At 39.0% G+C, this 20,485-nt stretch overlaps 2 protein-coding genes across 2 annotated transcripts; both read right to left on the reverse strand.

The window, feature by feature from the left end:
- Nucleotides 1-18: 18 nt before the first annotated feature.
- On the reverse strand, nt 19-10,372 carry pamr1a (peptidase domain containing associated with muscle regeneration 1a). The gene is made up of 11 exons (XM_071489369.1): nt 9,720-10,372; nt 8,555-8,728; nt 8,116-8,241; nt 6,584-6,698; nt 5,607-5,824; nt 4,228-4,425; nt 3,904-4,098; nt 3,407-3,473; nt 2,486-2,754; nt 1,434-1,765; nt 19-926 (listed from the first exon to the last, which is right to left on the reverse strand). The coding sequence occupies exons 1-11, from the start codon at nt 9,823-9,825 to the stop codon at nt 354-356; spliced, it is 2,373 nt and encodes a 790-aa protein (XP_071345470.1). The 5' UTR covers nt 9,826-10,372; the 3' UTR covers nt 19-353.
- Nucleotides 10,373-12,580: 2,208 nt separating this feature from the next.
- Nucleotides 12,581-16,852, reverse strand: slc35c1 (solute carrier family 35 member C1). The gene is made up of 3 exons (XM_071489426.1): nt 16,725-16,852; nt 15,294-15,805; nt 12,581-14,339 (listed from the first exon to the last, which is right to left on the reverse strand). Exons 1-3 carry the CDS (start codon nt 16,835-16,837, stop codon nt 13,759-13,761), a joined length of 1,206 nt encoding a protein of 401 aa, XP_071345527.1. The 5' UTR covers nt 16,838-16,852; the 3' UTR covers nt 12,581-13,758.
- Nucleotides 16,853-20,485: the final 3,633 nt, after the last annotated feature.

Below are 20,485 nucleotides of genomic sequence, written 5' to 3' on the forward strand. Positions count from 1 at the left end.
AGTATAGTAACAAGGACCAAGAGTTAAAATGGTATTTATCTACTTTATGTACAAGTTTTTTTTTATTGTGAACAATGTAGCGCACAAACATAAGGTGACATGTAGATATCATGAGAAAGTGAGTGTGTATCTTAACTGGCTCACGTTGAAGTGGTGTTGACCCAAATACACAACAAAACACATGCACACATAAGAGACGCAAGAGGACTGCCAGGAAAACAGTTCCCACCTCACATGATATCAGCACAGACAGGAAGCGCAAAATTTAGATTTACAAGACTGGAAAAAAATGCATTTAAAAAAAAAAAAAAAAGCTACTGATAATAATCTTTGAATGAAATGTTTAAAAAAATCTATTTCATATTTTTCTCTATCCAGTCTCGAAAGTTGCTTATTCGTGTCTGAACTGTGTACGTCTGTTGGTGGCACTTATTTCCCTCGTAGCTGAAACTCTCTAAACCAAGCAGCTGCCAGCCTGTGCTGGACGCTCCCTGAGTCTCCTCGTGACCAGACAAGACACCACTTGTGGATGAAAACCCAACTGGCACGGTTGTGACGCCTGGAATAACACTGGGACAGGAGCTTTCAGGACTGGACGGCTTCCTAATGACACACAGTGTATTGTCACTGATCTCTGTGGTATGCGTTCCTCGTTGAGCAAATTCTCTTTCGCATTGAGCAACATCACTCAGCTCAACAAGTTCAGTCTGGCTCGAGGCGGTGTAGCGGCCCAGGTGCCTGTGATTGTTTGGTAAAATCCACCTCGCAGTGTAAGCCTCCTGCGCTGTCACCTCTCCTCCTTGCAGTCTGGGTAGACACACTGGCAACACACGCTCGCTGATTTTGGCCTTGTCCTTCAGCTTGAGCACAGCCACGTTGGAGTCCGGTGAAACGTAAAAGTTTGGATGCACTAAAATATCTGAAACCTGTTGGGGAAGAGAAAGAGAAAATATGGATCAAAATGGGAAGTTATTTATTGCTTATGGAATATCTGCTGAGATCAGATAAAATGCCTCAAGATGCACAAAAATTTCAAATCCAACACAAACATCGTTGTATCCCAGTAAGGCTTTAAGTGCACATATAAATGCCAGAGGATTTATTTGTGTACCACTTACAAACAGAAACCTATCCACAAGCTTATATTTATTTAATGAAGATTCCTTGCTTAATACTTCATTGCATCTGCTGTCTGGTAAATGTTGCAGTCATCAGAGACTTTTTATGTGCTTTATGACCAGGAAATTGAAAAAGAAATTAAAAAGTGTAGCAATAACAAGTATGGTTTTGGTAATTTGCAGGTGAAAAAATATTTAGGCTCCTGGGTTGAAGGTGTGATAAATGTGATAAAAGTCTTGTTTTACCACCATTTAAATGATTATTTCCACTGGCAGTTGTGACTTTACACACAGAAATGAATGACTGTGTTGTACCCTGAGGTGGCGCTGGCTTTTCAGTCTATCCAGCCTATGCGTGCCTATGACAACTTTCACATGTGCTGAGTGAAGGGGCTGCCGCTTGTCCTTGTCCACCACACACTGAGCTGCCACCAGGACGCTACGCTGGGTGAGCAGAGCGCCGCTGCAGGCCAGGTACCAGAACGGAGACTCCTCTGAGACCTCCTGCTGGTCAGATATGCTCATTCCACGGGACCTGTGGGTGCTGGCAGTATGATCAGGAGGTGAGCGGATATAGATGGCTGTGTGCCACGGCCACTGAGTGTCTGAGAGGTTGTGAAGACTGAAGGTGTCAAATTTGCCACAAACTGCGAGAAGGGAACAGTCAAAGAGGAGAGAGGGTGTGTCAAAATGTCATAACAAACTGGCAAGAAAAGGTGTGCACAATGTTATTTTTTTTGTTTTGTTTTTTAACAAGGAAAAAGTTCTGAAATCTTTAAAGTAGGACTGAACAATATGCAAAAAAATCATCATTTATTTTGGCAGATATTGTGATTGCGACATCAATCATGATTTCAGTTGTTGTGATTTAACAATTTCACTTGGCCATTTTGTGTTTTCAACAAAATTTTGATTAATTGTTCAGCCCTAACTTAAAGGCCCTGCACACACAGACACAGGTGCTTCTTAGATTTCTGATCAGGTCAAAGTTGGGTGGAGCTGTGCTGTCATTTCATGAGTCAATCAAACTTCAGTGCACCAATACAAAGGTGGTGTAAACTGACCACCTAAGCAGGTGCATCATGTCCACACAGTCCTGGTGTGAATAAGGCAAAATAAGTAAAAAACTCCTGTGCAGGGGCGACAATCTGTATGTAGGGAATTTAAAGTGATACTGACATTTGGAAAATCTGCTTATTCATTTTCTTGAGAGTTAGATAAGATGAGAGTTGAATTGAACTTTTCACCTATTTAACGCTATACAGTCTCACTTATAGTAGCACATACACATCTGTTTTTTTGTTTGTCTTTTGGAAGTAACTCAGGTGTCACTGCACAGGCTGGGTCTTAACTGCTGCTGCTCTCACCTGGTGAGCAGGAAACATGACGCCCACTCCACCTGCCGGTCTTCAGACAGGTGCGTCGGGGGCTTCCTGTGTGGTGGTAGAGAGGTGAGACACACTTGTAGTCGATGCTCGTGTAGACAGAGTGAAAGCCACGAGGAAGCTCGTCCAAAGCTGTGTCATCTGTTCCTACACTAGACTGTCTGTCCAGTGTGAAAGGAATAAAACCAGCTGACAACAGATCCTGCATGCTGTACCTCGATGAGAGGTGCACTCTCCGGTTTGGGCTCTCTCTGTGGGAAAGAACAAAATGAATCATTTCAAACATTTACCATGCATAATCATAAGTACTCTGACGAAAAAAAAAAAAAATCTTAACATAAGATAGAGCAAATTCCCTAAAACGAGCATTTCCAGTGTCAATAGTGATCCTCCAGGGTCTGTTAAAGTTGCATTGCCTGATTTTGTTTTAGTGCCGAATAAATTTAATCAGAGAATATTTTTTGATTTGGTGGCAGTTGTTGAATTGTATTATAAAATCAAAAAAAGTTTTAAAACAGTATAATCTATTATGATAATGTTGCACCAATTTCATCTGCTCAGTTTCCGAGACATATCTTACATTATTAATTTTGCTTATGCCTGACTACATGCAAGTACGTGACTTATCTAACCAAATGGCTCAAACTGTTTGGTGGCTCCAGAAAGTTTCTTTTCTTGTAGCCACCATGTGTAAAATCTGAATAATTCAGATTCTGGCATATCAAAACAAAGATACTTTTGCTACTTCTCTCATCTCACAGATCCATTCTGGAGATTAATGGTCTGACAGCAGCACCTGGACTGCATCAGTTTTATTTCATTTTTCCAAACAAAACCTACAACGATGGCTTCAAATTTGCTAAGATGATGTAAATACACACAGCACAGAGTCATAAACAATACCTTGATAACTGATGTGGCTTCACAACACTTTGGTGCACAAGTTCAGACACTTTGGGTTCTCGACAGGCTGTAAGGGCAAATCACACAGGTTGCTGTTAGTGCATAAGAATCACTTTCTGAGCTTCTACTGTTGAGCAGCTCTGTTTCCGTAACATGAGTATTGTGACCAGAAGGGTAAATTATCCAGATTAGACAAGAATGATTCTAAGCATAAAATAATTATGGACAAACATATCCTTTATAAAGAAAAATTCAAAACCACTTACTGATCCATCTTTGCAAATGGCTTTCTTTACTATGCACTTGATCACACTGCTGTAATTGCTAAATTGTTCCTTTGTTCACATGTCAGGGTATGTGTCATTTAAACAAATGGTAGGACATACTCTGTGTTAACATTTTGTGCCGTCCTTACATAGTAATGAAGTGGAAAAATGGGCTGCACTATGTGTGCAACAGTGTGTTCCTGGCCCTAATGTGTTTTTGAAAACATCTACCTTTCACACACTTTGGGGGCCTGTTACTCCAGGATCCATTAGAGAGGCAGGTACTCAGGTGGTTTCCACTCAGAATGTAGGAGTTTTTACAGAAAAACTCAATCGTCTCTGCACCCGCTGCGGTGTCAAGAGCAGGTCTGTGATAGCCATTCAGCAGTTTGGGTGGATGGGCACACTGGACTCTGTTTGTTTGACCTATATAAGTGCATTTGAGAGAGAAGAGAAAAAGAAGAAAAAAAAATTCCCCCAGCAAATGCATCATGTGGCTTTCATACTGTATAAACATGAGGGATGAAGACCAGAAGTGACCTGGTGGAAAAGTACCTTTTACACATGTGGGAGCTGTTCCACTCCACATGCCATTTGGTAAGCAGGTCCTCTGCTGGGAGCCGGTGAGTATGAAAGTTGGATGGCACCGGTAGTTTACAGTTACAAGCTCCTCCTTGAGGCCATGTACAGGCAGCAAATAGCCATTCACCAGTTTCTCTGGAGGTGCACACACTGGATTCCTACTGGTTGAAACTGTGGAGAAATTTTGATAGATAAATCGGGGGTCTGTGTCTAAAATGATAGCTAACTAAAACTTGATGAGAACTTGCTTTAACTAAAATCCTGGTCAAACAAAAGATAGCCTTCGCTTTCTCTAAATGGGAGCAAGTTTTGAATCTCAATGTTCGGCATATTTTGGGTGAAATTTCATCTTTCTGATAATACTAGTAATTCAGTATCACCTGCATAAGGAAATCACCTGAGCAGGCCACTTTTAAATCAGTCTATGTAACAAAAAATAAATAAAAAATGGCCCCAGGATACCACCCTGAGGAACCCCGCAAACGATGTGTTTTTGACTGGAGAGGTCACCGACAATATCAACCTTATGGAACCAAATATTTAAAAAAGAAATGGATCTCTTTTACTGCAGCCTCTCTAAATAAAAAATATCTTTTAGTTTGGTCTGTATATAATCTTTTTTCACAGCTGTTTTTTCCCCCAGAATTCATTATATGCTGAAAACTCTACTCCTCTTTGACTTATTGATTTTATCCTTACAGAAATATTGCTGGAATATGCCTCAACATCTACTCATGCTGTAACACTATGATATGCTTAGGTTAGTTTGCAAAAGTGTAAGCCCATGAAAAAAAAAACTGGATAAATGGGATGCAAGTTAGACGCTTGATTTGCTTCAAAGAAAGCAAATGGAAGGAGCGAGAATGATAAATCTGTGTCACTGACTGCCCGTCTCACATCGCTGCTCTGTGTAGGAGGCTACACACACACACACACACACACACACACACACACACACACACACACACACACACACAGAAATGAAAGAAAAATGTCTAGAGGCAAAATGCATGCAAACAGAGAGAGGTGCTGCACTATGCATGGAAGGACAGTGGAGTATCATCTGTATCATGTATTCATGATATCTGAAGTAGACACCTACAGTATATCATGAATAAAAATATATAACAGACTGATACATTATTATTCTGTTTATGTCGACTTCACAGAGGAACCCAGCTTTATACAGTGAATCAGCTAAATCTTCTGAAGCATGTGGATAAAAAAAGAGAAACACCATACATTATAATGCAATCGAATACAAGCAGCAACACTGCTATAGACATTGTGTCAATCCTGTGTTCATACTGTATGTGTGTAACATTCACATGTCTAGGAACCATTACACTTGCCTGAACTCTCCTGAAAAGTAAGAACAAATCCATCAAAGTTGTTGTAACCATCGGAGGTGAAAAGGATGTGCAAGAAATTCCCGGAGCTTTTTATTGGAGGAGGCAGCTGATCCCCACAAAACCGACCAATCACAGGTGAGCTCAAATCATTGCCGTCTCGCACCTCAACATAGTCATAACGGCAGTTATGGTCAGACTCCAAACTGAGCAGAGAAAACCTGCAGCATAACAACAGAGAAATAATGTTTAACTAATTTTTCAACCCAATTTAAAACACAGAACAAAACAGTCTTCCAAGTGCTGAATTGTGTAAATAATAAGTCCAATTATGTGGGCTAATGCAGGGCTGTCTGGCTGCTGTGCTTTGACCTCGACATCATTTGACAGACTGGTAATGAGTTGATCCCCCATAGCGCCAGTTGCTCGCTGAGGAAAAGTAGTTCCCAGCACATAAAAACAAAACACATCATTTAGCTTGGCCTGTCTCAGCAGGATTACTGAGTTAGTTAACGGAGTAAAACCTATCACCGGTCTTGTCCATGTCAGTCTGTGTTTCACATCACACTAATTTTGTGAACATGGTTTTGTGAGACAGACATTGTGTGTTTTTTGAATCACGCCACAGAGTAACAAGTACATTTGTCAAACAGAAAAAAAGAAGCTTATCAGTGAAATAATTTGATGTAACTGTGTTTATCTAAACTATGGTAATATTTGCCCTGACTTGAGCCTGTCAGTGCTAACCCTTTAGTATTCTCAACTCCAGCCTTCTCATTGATCCAGCCACAGGCAGTAAAATCTCTAGACTCTTTGTCTTACTAATGTATCACTTGGGCCTCGGCAATCCTTCCAATAACTCACTGGACTTTTCAGACAAAGTTTGACCAAATATTTTTGGTATATTCTTCTGGGAAACCTGTGTCTCTCCTGTGTTAAAGGACTTCAGTTTACATCAGAGCCCTGGAAAAGTGACCTACCTGAGCTCAATGCCACTGCCCTTCTGCACTTGCACTCTCCATTCACATCGGGCATTTGTTGGGTAACTCTCCAGGGCTATGTGACCCTGAGCCCGCTGGATGACGCCTCCACATGCTACTTCCCACAAGAGAACTGTAATTACTTTCATTTCGTGAACTCACATTCCTGTCAAATATTTGTTTATCACAGTAGAACGCGGCATTTTCACTGCGGCGAGCAGTAGCAGCGATGTGACATGCTGTGTGAGAGGGCAGATAATATCCAAAAAATGATGATATGACAGGATCCAACCAGCCACTTCAAAAAGCATGATTATTAACATCATGCTGGCATTCAAGCTGGCATGTGTGTTTTTCAGAGGAGTAAAAAAGCAAAACAAGATAGAGCAAATTCTCCAAATTGCTTTCTGTCAGTCCTCACCACTAAAAAGTGAGGGTTGAAATGAAGGTTTGATTCTGGACTTAATGGTTTAGGTTTTTGGAATATTTCAGAATTCACAAAAGCTGCTCCTTCAGCAAAGCACTGGTGAAATCCGACAGCCTGTGTTTGGTCAATTTGTCTATCACACTCTCTAAACAGGTTGTACAGGACAACACAAGTGGCATAATGGCTCCTCATGTCTTTGTCAAACTGGCTGCACATGTGAATGGCCTCCAAGTGGTACTTTCCCCAGGGCCATGAAAAAATAAAGAATGGAAAAATACCACAGGAGTGAATAACAGGAGTGGCAACAAGGTAAACCTGTTTGTTTTCTTCTATTAATAGCATAATGGCAACATGAGCTTTACCAGCACACATTTGATTTTAAATGATGTGAGTATGGAAGCTGCTGCAGCATAATAGTCAGTGTAATGTGTAAAAAAAAAAAAAAAAGTGGAAAGAAAAAACAGGAATCCTTTTCAAAAATTCAACATTTTTAGACTAGATACAACAAGTAGATACAAGCAGTTGACTGTAGCTGTACTGAAACCAAATAAAAAAGCATTGTCGCCACCAAGTGACCTTACGGTGTATTACAAATGTGGATGTGGCAGTCTGAAAAACCGTGGACCAGAGAAATGATAATGACTACAACCCAAAAATGCATGTGAATATTTGTGTATTTCCTCATAGATATTAAGGAGATTTGAATGTAAGTGATGCATTATGCTGTCTTAACCTGTAATGAACTACAACACATTCCTGGCAACGTTTACAAAGGCTGTAATACAATACATGAAGGAATTTTAGGATGTAACATATTACCAGTCTACAAGAGCTCTGTCAATCACTCTGGAATCACTCAGTTGTCAGTGGTAACACTATACTGGTAAATGTAATCTAGAAAGCAAAGCATTCAGCCAAATAGTTGTATTGATGATAAACAAGAGCACGTCATCACTTGGGCATGGTGGAGTGCTGGGTATTACTGAAATGTGTGCACTGTGTGATTCATGCATTCTCTTGTCAGCAATGAGATTCAGAATATTCAGCCTATTCCGTGGTACGATAAGGCCTGACAGCGATAATGCATCACAGCAGTTTAACTCACTTTTACAGTCCCCTCCACTCCAGCCTTGGCGACACTCCGTGCAATACTTTCCATTGACGAAGAAATCATCATTGGCTCTCCATGTGCCATTGTGGCAGGTTTTACAGTTCTCAAACAGACTGCAGCCTCGCAAGGACAAAAGGCAGAAAGAGGATGAGATCAACAATTTTAAGTCAATTTGTAACTCTATTAGTCAGTGACTAATATAACACCTTAATGATTTAGCCTATACTGAGCATTGATCCAAACACTCAGTGTCTGTTAGGTCTTTCCCTGGAAAAATCTGACAAACAGAAAGTTTATCTTTTAAGTCTCTGTGAGCAGCAGCTGCTTGTTGGGAGGGTAACATGAGCTGCAGAACAGGAGACAAAACAAGCTCAAAATCTCACAGATTATTCCAGATAAAGCAATTTGTATATGAGCAGTACTGAGAGTGTACCTGGGTGAATGATACAGGGGTCACACTGGTCCAGAGCGTTGCGGCAGCAGGGTACAGTGTAACCGACCCTTGACCCTTTTGAGGGACACTGGCACTGGATCAGGTGGTACTCGCAACACGGACGACACATGACGCTCCACTCAGAGCTCGGGCAGTTGTCCCCCCTCAGTGGAACTGTGGAACCAAAACAGCAGACCCCTGGAGCAAACTCAATAACCATCTATGGAAAACCTCCGACTTTGACACTTTAGATTACACAAAAATTATTAGATAGATAGATATTCGTCTCTATAAAAATAAAACTGATACATATTTCTGTTTCTGCACGTGGTTATTGAAATGTAGTGAACAGCTCAAATTTGTCCCTATAGCATATTTTCCTGTAATCTGATGATCTGGATCAGACAACACTGCTACAACATTTCACGATGACTGAGCAAATTGCTGAGGTGTGAAATTCATCTTGGCAGGTGATTTTGTGGCAGGTGATGCTATTAGGCTCAAGCTGGACTGCATTCTGTTTGTGGATCATATCTTACTCGTTAAAGAACTTTGACCCACTATGATGACCCATGTTGAGCAGCTTGGTTCAAATATGTCTCAAAATGTGACACTAAAGATGCAAACTTTTTTTTCCCTCACAAACCCCATTTTGAATACTAAATATGTTATTGAGCAAAATTTTTTTTTTTTTTCAAACACAATAAACGTTCAGCGCAGCAGTGCAAAGTGGACTCAGGATGAAGCTCAGAAGCCAATTGTCATCATCACACGTTTAATTCTACCCATCAATATTTATGGATTTCTGTGCTAAATGAAATGTAAAAGCCTCCCAGATATTCAACCATCACTAATATGACCAATATCTGCACTAATTGAGAAGGGGAAAGCTGTATACAGGCTATAGCAGGAGAAGTTATGTGTTATTCTTATTTTAGAGTTGGACACAGAGTCTGTAGCATGAATTGAGACCAGTCTTAGCAGGAGAAGTGACTCATCGTCATGAAATAACTCCACAGTTAGTCAGCAATAAAGTCAAACGGGCGTATTTTTTTGTTTAAAAATTAGCAGCATTTTGTCAAAAAAGGAGGCCACGTGATGTAAAGACTGCCCAGTATTGCGTATGGCAACAACAACATTCAATCTAAACTGCAGTTTTACTTACCATGTGGCCAAGCTGTTACACGGAAACAGAGATTAAAGAGGAGGCAGTACAACTTGGGGTCCAGGAGAGTGGGCATGGGCACTTTCCATGAGAGGAAAGTGAACATGTTTGCTGCGAAACTCACAGCAATGAATTTCTAAAGAAGTTCCAAGAAGGTAGCGCCAGCTCAGTGTTATCTACAGATGTTCCTCTCTGCTGAAAATATGACGTAACTATGGATGATGAATTCTCCCATCTCAGCATGACAGACAAAGATCCTTAACCCATTCCTTCCATGATGTTCTCATTTGTGAAAGCTTGTATAAGCTTTGAGATTGTTCAGCTCAAATCGATGGCAGGTCTGCAACTAGTTCCTGTTCCTCTGCTCCTGGTATGAGTCCAGAACGAGTGCTGCATGCTGAATAGTAACAGGGGGAAAATACTCGCTGGCAAAACAAGTGGAAAGTGCATTTGGGGGAAATAAAAAGATCCTAATGAGGAAAACAGTGATGTCCAGGAAAAAAAAAAAAAAGAAAACTCCAGCTGTCAGTGTGTTGAGAGATTTCAAGGAAAGAACAGACGTGAATTTCTCCAAAACTGCACGTTAGATATTCAAAAGCATACCTTTTTTCAAGTACTTCAAAAGTCATTAAAAAAAAACAAAACATATCTGCACATGCATCACACCAAATGTGTTCACCGATGCTTCATCATGCACCAGCTGTCATTCCAGACATGACAATTTCACAACCTCTTGGAAGACAGGTAACAGATGTTGCCTCTAATGACCCTATGAAATGTTCATGATGTCACTCAACATAGATTTGCCAGGAGCAATGAGGCTGATAGGATCGTCACAGCCCATTTCAGGGCCAAGGTCGCTTTTCCATTACCTAAGCTGTTACCTAGGAGTTTCTGTGTTTTGATATCTGTTGTCATCTTCTCCATTACAGCAGGTTGTGAGCAGACAGACTGACATGATAACTCTGCATGACTTCAACTGGTGTTGATAAAGACTGTCGTTTTTGTTTTTTTTTTTTTTTTTAATTTTTTGTGATAACTGATACAATCACTTTCTTTAAGAGATGACTGAGGGACTGAGATTTTTTGCTGTGCTAATTACTGTGAACATGTTCACAGCCAATATTCCCTGTTCTTTTTTTCAAGTTATGTTTTCATGTTGTCATTATGCACCATATTTTCTTTTGCAAAAGATGACCCTACACTTTCAAGTTCACAAGTCAACATAGATGACTTTTTACCCTGAACATGAGCAGCAAGTGGCTGACAAACTGTACAGATACCCTACTGTGGTTCTCAAAGTGAGGTGCGGGGACCCCAAGGAGGGCAAAAAGTGGAATAATTTATTTTGTCTAAATTCCATCCAAAAGTAACACAAAGACATGTATGACTATTTTGGCCGTGGGCTTCAAACAATCTGTAATAAAACATTAAAAAGCACATATCTTATCAGATGGGGTCTGTGGTCTAATTTGTGTCACTTTTTCTTGATGTGCAAAAGTTTGAGAATAACTGAGCTAAAGAACCTGTTTCATTTAACACCATGCAGAATCTGTGGCCGCAGTCTTGGATTAAATCTACAGTAACGCATGAACTTAAAGCTGCTTTTATACTTTTGTATCAACAATGGATCAAATGACTTTGAACTGTGAAAGAGGTCACTCATAGAAACACCAGCTCCGCACAGCTTTTTAGTGTCTTTCAGCTCAGTATTTTGGTTCAGTTTGCTCTTTTGCTTCAGTATCGTTGTTCTTATCAGTGTCATTCTAACATATTCAACAAAAAATTCAGGTAAACCCACCGTATTCTACCTGCCCAACACCAAATGACAGACAGAAGAGTTGGTGGAGTTCAAAACAGAGCTAGGAGAGGGAATATTGGCCAGAAACACGACTCTAAGTGAACACTAATGTTGCAATGTCAGATTTATAAGGTGATATTGCATCAGGGAAGTGCTTTGCTGCCCTCAAGTGTCAAAAAATTAAATAAAATAAATAAATGAATAAATGCAGGTTTAATCATGTTGTGAGGATGTTAAACTGCATAATACAATATAACAAGATAACGGGGGTTATATTACATGGTGGGAATGTGTTTCTACACACAAAAAAAAAGGTCGTTGTTATTCTTTCCAGTGGTAATCAAGACTCCCATCGACACAGTGACAACCTCATTTTGACCACCACTTGGAACTGACATGTATTAAGAAACATGAGTGACTACTTTTGATGCTTTGCAGCGTTTGAACTGTCAATCATTGCCTAAGATTTTGCCTCCAAGTTGAACCTGACCCAAGCAGACATGAGAGAGAAAGATGAAGGGTGGGGGATTATGTATTCCACATCATGACATAGTTATAAAACTCTCATTTGTGTCACAAGGCCAAACTCACTGTTGAAATGAGTTCTTGACATCAGAGACCAGTGTTTTTTGGTTCATGTAATTACCCATGGTGCTCTGTCGCCTATTTTTAGCCCCCAGTTGCTCAGAGAAATATTCCATTTGGAGGCTAGAGACTCCCATCCAACCCTGCTCCCACATCCGCTGACCCCCCTCAACTCAAGACAATAGGGACACATGCAAGGGCCCTCTCACTGAAACGTATCTTATCTCTTTGATAAGTAAATGGGGCCCCATAAGAAGAAAGAATGAAGACAGATAGATAATGAGCTTTGCAGCAGTTACATGCACTTAGCTTTGAGTGCAGACATCTGAATCACTACAAATGTAAGACAGGCTAAAACAGCCAGCTACAGCTTAAAATGAAAATCAAAAAAAGAAAAATCTGACTGCTATTGCATCTCATCAAACCTGTTTCCCAAAGCAAGCAATTAAAAGTTCAGACAAAAATGCACACGTGATCCACTTTCTGTAGTGTTTTGTTGCATTTTTATTATTTTATTTTTTTACAGTTCCAGTGAGCAAAAATTAAAATAACATTTGAGATCTCAGAGAGACAAACTCAAACTTATTCATGAACTTGTGTCATGAAATTTATTTTGTCATTAAAAGTAAAACTCCTCAGTGTATTACAGTCTCACATAGTGCAAGGGAAAATTATGTTCCTTAATTTCTTCTTTTATGTACTTTGCTCCCGGTGCTACTGGTGGATGATTACATTCAGTTACTCTTATCTGTAGAAGTATTGTCTATTAATATTGTTCATACAGCTTCTATTTCTCAGTAGGTGTGAGAATATTTACCATTTACCACCACCCTGATGCTCATAAATCTATTAACCATGTTCTCATTGAGGAGTTACTTGTTCTTCTGCCTTCATATCAAACATCAGCTTCAGAGAGCTGGTAAATATTCACACTTGATCTCACAGCAAAGACAAGCCTTAGCCACCGCCTATGTTTACAGAGTTTGACTCAGCTCAGAAACAAAGTGTGCTGTAGCAAATGATGCAACAGTTTGTGACTGCAACAGTGCTGAATTGTTTTCTTTGGAGGTAATAGGCCTGTGTTGGTCCCATGGTCTGTCATATCCTCTATAAACTGCAGATATCCTGTTGCCTCGGCTTTGTTCATATTTGAGATGACAGAGGTGACATACTTCCATACAAAAAAATGGCAGCAATTTGTTTGACACCCCCTCTAATAAGAAATATCATAATCACAATTAAACAATATAGAAAAGTTTATATTTCAACATGATGCCAATCACCTAAAACTGAGTAAATAGCTTCTACCCTCCCTGTGAATAAAAACGTCAATTTTTTCTTTCTGCAGACTAAACCATAAGAGACACATTATTATATTTCTCTGTAATACCATTTTAAAATAATTTAGAAAAGGCCTCAAATAAATTTGAAGCTTTAAATATATATATATATACACACACACATCCCTTTATACGTTAAGTCAAACTGTATAAAACCCACAGGACTATTCAACCCAACCCAAATCACTGATTCCATGTATGTACCACTTAAATCACTACTCAGTACAATTCTTAATGTTACATTATTTCACATTCTCACGCCACATGGTTAAAGGCTACTGGTTTCTCAGCTCATGGCTACACTGGACAATGGTTACACTCCCAGGTTGCTTTTCTCTGCTGTAAGAAGTTTTTCCTTGGCTGAGTCCTGGGAGTCTTTGGGGGGACTCTTCTTCATTTCTAGACTTTTGACCCAAGTGTAGGCTGACGAGCCACAGAGCACCATCATGTTACTGGTCCACCACAGCAGGCTTTTACTGGAAGAGTTGTACACCACTGCAATTACAGTCTGCGCACAGGCTTTCGCTGTCCCTGAGACATTGTGCGTGAGCGGACTGGTATACTTGATCTGGAGGCCTGTGACGTAGCCGATGGCGAAACCAAACACTCCTCCGAGTGTCATCATACTCCAAAACCCGAGGTCAGTTAAGCGGCTGAAGCTGGCGACGCGGCCCACCTCTCCAAACACTAGAATGAGCGGTATGAAGAGGATGCAGGCATTGATGTTGTTGTAGAAAGACAGTTTCCAGATGTTTCCATCCACTGCTGGCATCACCTTCTTGGTGTAGATGGCATTGAGAGAAACAGAAGCGCTGGCAAGTACCCCAAAAAAGACGCCCGACCAGGAGAGGGACCCTGCCACGCCTTCCTGGTCCACACCAAGCCAGAATCCACCTGAGAAGCAAGTACACATACAGGACTGTGATATCAGTCAGCCTCAATAGTACACAATAAAATATTTTGAACACTGGAGCAGCCAAGCTGTTGTCAGCTGAACTTGAGCACTGCAATATTTCAGTCAATTATTTAAGTCATGAAGTGAATCATTTCCATATAATACATTTCCGTGATTTATACACTTTTCAGGCAGGAACCGAAATATTGATTAAAACAAAAAGTGCTTCTTGTGTTTCCAAATAAATTCTTGTTTGTTTTGTTTTTTCTTTGTGTCAGAAAATAGTGAAAAGAAAAATCACCATTCACATGTGCTCACAGCCAATTGTCATATCCTGTTTTCTTGGACAACCAAAGTCCAAAACCTACATTTCATTTACTGTATATCATCACAATTTGGATATTTACATACACATACACATGGATATTTAAATACTTATATACACATAATTCATCATTTCCACTTGACATCAAATGAAAAATTGGAAAATTATACAACTGGTAGAAAGATTTTGGTTTGTCTTTCTTAGTAAGAATATGCAACTATTTGTTTTTGAAAGAGCTGATCACTGAAATTTTAACAATACAGCCTAATACACAGCATTGCCAAAAGTATATGGACAACTCAGTCCACAGTCTTGTCTATAAAGAAAAAGTTTCTTCTTTACTTTCATGTTTTCCATGTAATCCATTATACCTTATTTTTTATTTGTTTATTTCTATTTTCTATTATTATTATTATTTATTATTATTCCATCGTATTATACATTAATGTTTTTTAAATGTTCTTACGTTCATTTTTTTGGCTTTTCGTGCACAGCAACTGGTGCATGTAATTCCTTTGTTGTAAAGCACTATGTGCTATATTTGTCAAGAATATTGTCAAATGCAAATTTGGACAGATCATTTATTATTTATCTAATAAAGAAAACACAAAAAATAAAGTTAACCTACCCAGAATGATCCCGCAGCACAGTAAGGCTTGGTAAGATGTGGTTTGTTTCAGGATAACATAAGATAGCAGCACATTGAAAACTGTGCTGAGTGAACGGCCAATTGTGTAGAAAGCCACTCCGACAAACTTCAGGCACAGGTTGTTGAAGGTGATCATGCTGATGAACACGACGGACAGCGGCAGGACTTCCCGGGACGTCTTCATGTCGAATCTGACCGTCGGGAAGTCGATGAGCCCCGGGCACAGCTTGGCCAGCAGCTGCATCAGCCAACACAGCCCGACCGTCACCACACACTGATAAAACGTGACGAACAGCGGCGCGTCCAAGTCTCGGTTGTCCAGCAGATAATTATTAAGAAATACCATTGTTATTGAAATAAACCAGTACAGTGCGACCACAGCCGCTATCCTGAGAGCCCGGAATAGGAAGGTCTCTCCTGGTTCGTCCTGGTCCATCGTGTCCGTGCCGGCCAGAGCCATCTTCAAGATAGTGAACCGCTTCAGATGCGTCCTGTTCATGATTACAGAGAAAGAGGAACAACCTGGGTAAAGGCGGCGCATTTACATGAATTAAAATGTAGCCAGAGTACGGCGGTGCTAACTATACGTCGCAAACATGACTGTTTTGTTCCGCCACTGGCAACAACAAAAGGTCTTCCGGTCTGATTTCTTCAGAATAAAAGCGCCCACTCTACAAATTTAAGCCAGATGGAAGAAATAGTTAAATCAAAGAAATACATACATATCCGCTGCAAGTTATAGGCTACACGTCAAACCCACTGCCGTTATGCACTGAATCACTATAACATCAAGATTGCTAAAGATGTGTTTTGATGTATAACAGTGATGCAAGACTGCATCCAAATAAATAAAGTCCAGCATTGGTCAGGGCTCAGGAAAAAGGAACTCAAAATGGACATTCTCTCATTTAACACTGCTCTGGCTGGCCAGTTGTTCGTTTTGCTAACTGTATATTTCTCCGACAAGGCATTTATTAATAATTTCTCTTTATTAAAAAAAAATCAAAAACAAATAAATAAATAAACTTTTATTTTGAAGGCCGACGACCAAACCAGAAATCTTTCAGCATGACTACTTCCTCGCTTGAGCCAACATTTATTTATTTATTTCTTTTATTTAAAAAGACAGGGTCTTTGAACAAATAGTCAGGTATATAGTCTTAACCTGACTATTCCCGATTCTTTCAAAAAACTATTTCCGTGCATTATTATTGAAACTAATTCACGTTTCTAGACGTTTGAGCTTGCAGTGCATTTCGAGCTACAGTTTATCTGTTATATTTGTCCTTTTTTCAGTAACTAAACCTTTCGTTTTTAATGTTTGATCACCTGCCAAACGTTCATTAGGCTGCATTTTTTTCTTGACTTGGTAGGCTATATGATGAACTGGTAAAGAAAAGGTTTTCATACCTGACGCCGTCTGAGACTGCTCTGTATTTGAGTCCAACACGGAGAGCAACGAGGAAGTGTCTTTCACTGTTTCTACCCCTCCCATGAGGCAACAGAACAGGTGAGTTTTGCATGACCAGAATTTCCTGATAGACACCATATGACCTGCCAGACGGCAATGCATGGGATGAATGCGACTATTACCTAGTATATCTATAATACAATGCAATACAATGCATGTGGAAGGTGTTAAGTCAGGAATGAAATGGAATCATGGTCACTTGTTTACCTTTTGCTGTTGGATTTTTAATCTGTCAGGAAGAATCCAATCCAATCTGGCTCATTAAAGATAGGAGTAACTGCTAAGTCTTGCTTTGCGCTATGATAGGAAAAGTCCAGAATCTCTTTTTAAAACTCACAGACAGCCACAGAAAATCATAATGTCATGTCTTACACCACAACAGCAACAGAAGAACTGATACGGAAGTGACAACAAGACTCATGACACCTTCTTTATGAGATTTTATAACTGCGCAAAGTGTTGTCTTTATGCCAGTTTTTCAGGTCTAGAACACTTAGGAAGGTTTTCTATCTATCTATCAATCTATCTATCTATCTATCTATGAGAATGTGTGTGTCAGTCAATGAGAATATATGTGTGTGTGTGTGTGTGTGTGTGTATATATATATATCAAAATTTGGTTTTTATTTTAAATAAGGGGTACATTGTTATATATGAACAATAGCATATACATTTAGCATAATTAGGGTTTTAATCTATTTGATTAAAAAAATTCTAAAAGTAAAACAAATAATGCAATTTACACCCAGAGTAAACCTCAGTGTTAACTTACAGGGTTGTCTAGGTGACTATATCTATTTTCTAGGCTTGGTGCGTCTGGCTTTAGTTAACCAATCGTCTGCAGGGAAATGAGATGTGTACCACTAGGGCTATGCCTTTACCAATCTCTTCTCAAAAACCCATGTTACTTTCAAGATAATGTCCAACTAAAAATAGTGAAAATTACATGTGTCCTATTTTTAGTAACAACAACAACAACTATAATAATAATAATAATAATAATAATTATTATTATTATTAAATACACTTTCTCATTGTTTTCACTATGGATTGTCATTTCTTCGCTTCCTATACTGTATTTTGCACATAGGCAGCAGGCAGCATTTATGGTCCTAATACATCACTGCTGTACTACAGCCTTAAGACAGTAGATGGCAGAAAATTATCACGAATGTTTATTAAGGGGCTGGCTGCAGGATTATCAAGTCTGACTGACACGTAACTTGTGCAAACACATTATGTAGTTGCATAGCAATGACTGGTATGATTAGGATTTTATTTAATAATGAAATGAAGTAACTTATAGTGTGAAATAGTACACAACAAAGGACTAACAACCCAAAACATTTACCTTACTGGACTGGCTTTTTCACTTGCCTCAGAACAGCAACCCTTCATCATCTACAATATGGTCAAATTGTGGCTAATGGGACTGTTAGTTAAATCTAAATCTTAGTCTATAATATCATTCCTTGGGTCGCTTCTATCTGTGAAACCTTGAATATATAATACACACAAAACTCCATCTTCCTCCAAGAATACAGAGGCAGTATCTGAGCAGCCTGTACAACACATCCATCAGGAGGTGTCTGACCCCTCATTAGGTTCCCTTTTGCTCAGGCTTTGAAAACGGAGAAATGTGCTGGAGCTGAGTTTACTATTCACAGTTTGACAGTTTGCCTCCCTGACCCCAGCCAGCTGGAGGAATTTCCACACTTTATTAGCAAGCACAAAAATTGAGGGAAGATGCTGCAGGTGGTATCTTAGATTATGGAAAATCTGTGTATTACTATATCTCCACCTGACATTTCGGTCTGACACTCATGTTAGAAAGTGCACAGAAAAAAAGTCAGATGAACATCAAAATAAGCAGAAGAGTTACACTGGATGAAATGCAGCACAGATTTAATAGATTCTCATTTTATAGGCCCGAGATACCAGAAGGTTTTTCTTAATTTGGGATCTCAAAAATTGAATTGGAAATGACAAATGCAAAAAATAATTTTGTTTTTCTTTGAAGCCTGCACCTATTTCATGCTTAAATTTTATTGTAAAGCCTCTCCTCTTTTATAAAAGACAGATTTCATTTTACTGTGAATATTTTAAACTTATAAAATTCAAAATTACTTTTCATGTTGTGAGACCTACTTTAATTTTGGAAAGTCTTTACAAATTCATAGGTGAAAAAATAGCTATGTTAGGAATATTATATAACAAGGCTGTCATAATAATGGGACTATGAAGATTTTGTAGATACAGTATTCCACTTCCCCTCCAGATGGCACCTTTTACCTTTGACCTCAGTAAGTGATGTACAATACCTCCAAGTAATTCTTCCAAATAATAAACATTAATTGTGATACACTAAGATGTGTTCTGATTTGTGATTTAAAGAGATACATGTTATAAATACAATTTTGTTTCATCACAGAATCAAAGGGCACATTTATAAGACATCACACATTTTTATTAATACAACAGAATTAGTATAAATCTATTGCTATTCAACAGCAGGGGAAATAGCACCACACAAACTGAATACTACATGTAAGCATCACAGGCATAATTGACAGACTTCTCTCTCAACGCTTCTGTTAAATGTCAAGAGTCTCACTCAACAAACATTTGTGAAGGATGATGGCCACTTGATAATCCAAATGACAAAAAAGCCCTCGTCTAAATGCCTCTTCATTGCATTTTGCTTTAGTGCCACAGCAAAAGGCAAAGCTTATGTTCATTTCAACACCCTGTAGAAGTCCAATACAGGAGATGCTGTTAGAATCCGAAAGACAAGATAAGCAAGTTTCATTTTAAAAATTCTAATGGAACAGAAACCAAAAACCAAACTCCAGGAAAGAAAAAAAACAAAAAACCTGACACCTATGAAATCAAACACACAGTTTCACAGCAAGCTGCCACCTTTTTCTTCAACAGGCCAGTGACTGGCATTTGTCCCAACCTACTCAACCTCACCTAAACTGGAACATACCATCTGTTCAAGAAAACACAGGGGTGAGTTAAATAGTTGTAACCATGCCAAGATCACATATAATATAATATAATATAATATAATATAATATAATATAATATAATATAATATAATATAATATAATATAATATAATATAATATAATATAATATAATATAATGTTACATTATATTTTACTGTCACTCCATTAGATGACATGCAACAACAAAGCAAGCATCCCACAAACCTTTGAATAGATCATATCTTAAACCAACATAAAATTAAACACCTGAAAGAGGACTAGGTGAAAACCTATGGTCAATGTGCCAAATTGAGGACATTGTTCATATTCATGATGTCATTGCATAATTTTTGGCATCCTGTATTTAGTGTCAGCTGGTTTTAGCCCTTTATCTATTTGCTTCTCTAATTTGTTCTCACATAAAGAGTATTTTAAGCCAGCTGAATTCCCAATAAAGCTGTTCATTGCATTTTTCTGTTTGTTTTGTCAGTCAAAGGAACAAGAAATAGTGACTGAGATGGGCCTATTAAGACTGCATGTTAAGCCTGATTCATACTTCTGCAGAGGATCTATGCAGAGCCTTCACCGTAGCCTGTGCCAGTGGCCTACACCATTGTGAGCATTTATACCTGTGTGCTGGTCTGGTGTGTCTGCATCACTGTATTGGATTGGGAGCTAACAAATGCTGATGGATGAGACATGCTACCAGGC

This window comes from Trachinotus anak, unplaced genomic scaffold (assembly GCF_046630095.1).
Source record: "Trachinotus anak isolate AG129_WGS33_773 ecotype Australia unplaced genomic scaffold, CSIRO_AGI_Tana_v1 ptg000011l, whole genome shotgun sequence".
Taxonomy (NCBI): Eukaryota; Metazoa; Chordata; class Actinopteri; order Carangiformes; family Carangidae; genus Trachinotus; species Trachinotus anak.

Bases quoted from the DNA above. Each gene is read 5' to 3' on its own strand.
- pamr1a (XM_071489369.1), bottom strand. From the start codon at position 9,825: ATGTTCACTTTCCTCTCATGGAAAGTGCCCATGCCCACTCTCCTGGAC. The intron at 8,242-8,554 runs GTACACTCTCAG...TGTCCTTGCGAG, and splicing joins CCCCTGTATCATTCACCCAG to GCTGCAGTCTGTTTGAGAAC. The intron at 5,825-6,583 runs GTAGGTCACTTT...GTTATGCTGCAG, and splicing joins GGCAGTGGCATTGAGCTCAG to GTTTTCTCTGCTCAGTTTGG.
- slc35c1 (XM_071489426.1), bottom strand. From the start codon at position 16,837: ATGCAAAACTCACCTGTTCTGTTGCCTCATGGGAGGGGTAGAAACAGT. The intron at 15,806-16,724 runs GTATGAAAACCT...AATCATGAACAG, and splicing joins GCAGTCTCAGACGGCGTCAG to GACGCATCTGAAGCGGTTCA. The intron at 14,340-15,293 runs GTAGGTTAACTT...CTTGCTTCTCAG, and splicing joins GTGCTGCGGGATCATTCTGG to GTGGATTCTGGCTTGGTGTG.